General features: G+C 45.7%; 1 protein-coding gene across 1 annotated transcript; it reads right to left on the bottom strand.

Annotated features, from left to right (window-relative positions):
* Positions 1-2,789: 2,789 nt before the first annotated feature.
* LOC103211469 (ferritin heavy chain-like) lies at positions 2,790-3,338 on the bottom strand. Its single transcript, XM_042783216.1, has one exon. It carries the CDS (start codon positions 3,336-3,338, stop codon positions 2,790-2,792), a length of 549 nt encoding a protein of 182 aa, XP_042639150.1.
* Positions 3,339-3,545: the final 207 nt, after the last annotated feature.

The following is a 3,545-nucleotide window of genomic DNA, read 5'->3' as shown; positions in this document are numbered from 1 at the left end:
TTGAGGTGTTGGAGTTTTCTATAAATTCTAGAGATAAGTCCCTTGTCAGATATGTCATTACCAAAATTTTTTCCCAATCTGTAGAGTCTCTTTTGCCTGTTTTGGAGAAGTCTTTGGAAGCACATAAAAATTTAATTTTTAGAAGGTCCCAATCATCTGGTGTCTCTTGTGCTGTTTGTGCATTTTGAGTTGTGCTTGATAGTCTATTTATGACATATATTAGGGCCCTTAAATTTGCCCCTAGATTTTCCTTGAGGCACTCTAGAGTTTTAGGTTTCACATTTAAGTCTTTGATCCATCTGGTGTTCATTTTTGTGTATGGCGTGAGGTACAGGTCTTGTTTCATTTTTCTGCAAATGAATCTCCAGTTTTGCCAGCAACATTTATTAAACAAACATTCTCTTCCCCATTTAATGGATTTTGGCCCTTTGTCAAAGATCAACTGACTATAGGTCGATGGATCTATTTCTGGGTTCTCAATTCTATTCCATTTGTCTATGTGTCTGTCATTGTACCAATACCAGGCAGTTTTGACTACTGTGACTGTCTAGTAGGTTTTGAGATCCGTCTGCCAGGAATTCTTAAAGAAAAGCTGTGAAACAGGCCACTACAATAAGTGGCTTTTCATAGGTTGTGGAGTGTCATTAGAACTCTGGTCTAGTCTTAAAGGTTAGGAAATTCTTTTCTGGGTTAAATAAAAGGATGGGGGGGGTCTAAGTGGCCTTCTTTACATTATCCCGGAAAGTTCCTCTGCATCATCGAAAAGGGACAGTGAGAGGAAGAGTGGTCCCAGCAACAAAGGCAGTACCATACTGGGTTCAGTTTGAGAAGCCTGTAAAGACTAAGGACATCACAAGTGTCAGTGCCTCAGGAGATAGATTATAGTGCACTGTGCATGGCAAAAATATAGAGATTCTCTGTCCAGGCCTTGGGATGAAGTGGGTTTGCATGTCAGCCCACGAGTGTTCTGGAGCCACCTCTTTAGCTATTGTGCCTCAAGAAAATCCACTCACAGTGAAGATGTCTGGATGGAAGGTATGTTCTCCCTGGGGATTTCGAGCCCTGAGGTCAAACTCAGGTCAGGCAGATGCTGCCTGTGTGGGAGAGAGAGCCTGAACAGAAAGTTTCAGATGTACAGGTGTCAACACCTTCCTTGAAGTGCCTTGCTTCTGTTTATTTGTCTGATGCTAATTCTGAAGGCTTTTTTTTCTTATGGGAAGGGTTTTGGACTGATGTTTAGAAGCTATCCCCACTCTAGGCTGGAAGTACACCATACACCTGTAATTAGGGGAGAGTCTGCAGTGATCAGGACTGTCTGAACAGCTGGGGATATGGTAACAGTAACAGAATGGACCTAGTATCAGAAGATGTACATCCATGTCCCTACTTGTTACCAGTGTGACTTCCCCTTTTCTCAGTGGCGAAGATATCATCACAATACTTGCTCTTTCTACCTCCTGAAGTCCATATAAAAATAAAAATACAATAATGTAAATAAAAGGACTTGGACATCCAGGGTGCTAGTTACTATTTTTAGGAGCCCAAGGGGTGCAGTGGTTAAGAAACCACCAGGCATTCAAAGGGAGAAAGATCTGGCAATGGGTTTCCCCAAAGATTACAGCGTTACACAAAAATGACGGAAGGAGTCTGGTGGGACCTCCAAGCCTATGGCCCCGGAATACCCTTTAGGCCTGAGATTTTACTCACTCCCAAGGATCAGCTCTTAGCCCAACAGTAGAAAGACTTACATGCAGAACACCCAACACAGGGCCATGCACCCATCTACCCTAGGGAAATGCACCCCTTAGAGCAATCGGCCATGGGGCAGTGAGGGGCAGCAGTCACATGGAAGGAAAGCTACACAGACAGAACTGCATAGTTAAGGGCATGGGGTGCGGGGAGAGGCGGGGTTGGTCACAGGGATGGGAGGGGAGGAGAGTGTGTTATGTTTGGGGATGATAATCGGGGAGTGAAATCAAATGTATATGAACTGCTGAATGTAAAACAAATTTTGTACTGTAACTGTGCACCCAAAACCCAATTTCAAAAAAAGAAAAAGCCAAAATAAAACAAAAACCAGATTACAGTCTTGGAAGCCCTATGCTGTCCTATAGGCTTCCTATGAGTCAGAACTGACTTAAATATAAGTACTTTTATTATTTTATGTTGTCAATCTGCCTAAGGCTCATTTCCCATTATCACTAGGAAACGTTAAGTTCTGAATGTTTTAGTAAAGTAGAAATTTTTGCCTATGTTACTGATCTTCTTTAATTCCTTCACTGCCCAATCCCATTCCTTTTACCACCCCCCCGCAGACTCCCACTATCATGAATTCCAGGTCATGCATGCACCCTCATCCAGGCACCACCCCATCCAATCCACCCATTTGACCAACCTCATACACCCCATCCACCCACCTTGTTTATTCATAAGGGGAACATTAATTTTGTGTTTTCCAAGCTCAGCTCAAATACCTTTTCCCTCCCTCCATCCCTGGAGATCCCTACCTGCCTGAGATTGAGGTGCGGGTGGGAGGGTGGGGGGGGACTAGACATCTGCAGGGGGATTTGCTCTGTGCTTAAATTTGATAGTTTTGTGCACACAAGAATGACCAGGAGACATATACCTATTTATGTATTTATTTAACTGTGGTATGAAATCATTTTATTGGAAGAAACGTGGATGTAGGAGAAAAAAGAAAGAGAAATGAACTCGTTGTAACTGCAGCATGCTTCTGTTGCATCAGAGACCACCAAAGTCACCCAGGACCATGTATGCTTAGCTAAGTCTCAGTTTTCCTTGTCACTGTCACTCACGGTGAAATTGGGGAAAATGTAGTCATCCAGGCTGCCACCCGAGGCCCTCAGCTGGCGCAGGTTGTTCACATGGTAGCTCAATTCATTGATGATTCTCACCTGCTTGAACAGAAAGTGGTGCTCCAGGAAGTGGCACAGCTGAGGGTCACCCATTTCCATGGCCATCTCGTGTATATCCAGGAGACTCCAGTTGATGGTCCGCTGCAGGTGGAAGGCATACTCCATGGCGTTCAGCCCAGTTCCCCAGTCGTCCAACTCTGGCTTCCTGATGTCGTGGAGCTGGATGCGGCCCCTGCTTTGGTTCTGCAGCCTCAGCAGCATCTCTGCGTGCTCTTGCTCCTCATGCCAGTGACCCAGAAAGTAGGTGGAGAAGTTCTTCAGGGCCACATCTTCACGGTCGAAATAGTAGGCCATGGAAAGGTACACGTAGGAGGCGCCGAACTCCAGGTTGATTTGCTTGTTGATTGCGGCCTCAAGCTCCTGCTCATAGTTGGGGTGCACTTGAGAGGGCATGGTTCCCATGGTGGCGGTCCTGAGCCAAAAGGTTTCTTTCTGAGCGGGCAGGCGGGCAGGCAGGCAGGCGGGCAGTGGGCTTCTGTAGCAGGGTTCAGACTGAGATGGTAGGACCTTGCCGATACCAACTGTCACCAACAGCTGGGCTGTGAAGCAGAGTGCGAGGAATTTCACTGAGGTGATTGGTAACCCGGATGTCGGATTCATTATGGGGGC

This window comes from Orycteropus afer, unplaced genomic scaffold, assembly GCF_000298275.1.
Source record: "Orycteropus afer afer isolate SDZICR_OR568_19922 unplaced genomic scaffold, OryAfe1.0 scaffold00747, whole genome shotgun sequence".
Lineage (NCBI taxonomy): Eukaryota > Metazoa > Chordata > Mammalia > Tubulidentata > Orycteropodidae > Orycteropus > Orycteropus afer.
The sequence above is the reverse complement of the archived record's forward strand: the minus strand, read 5'-3'. Positions and strand labels throughout refer to the sequence as shown.

Coding starts and splice junctions, on each gene's coding strand:
- LOC103211469 (XM_042783216.1), bottom strand. CDS start 3,338: ATGGGAACCATGCCCTCTCAAGTGCACCCCAACTATGAGCAGGAGCTT.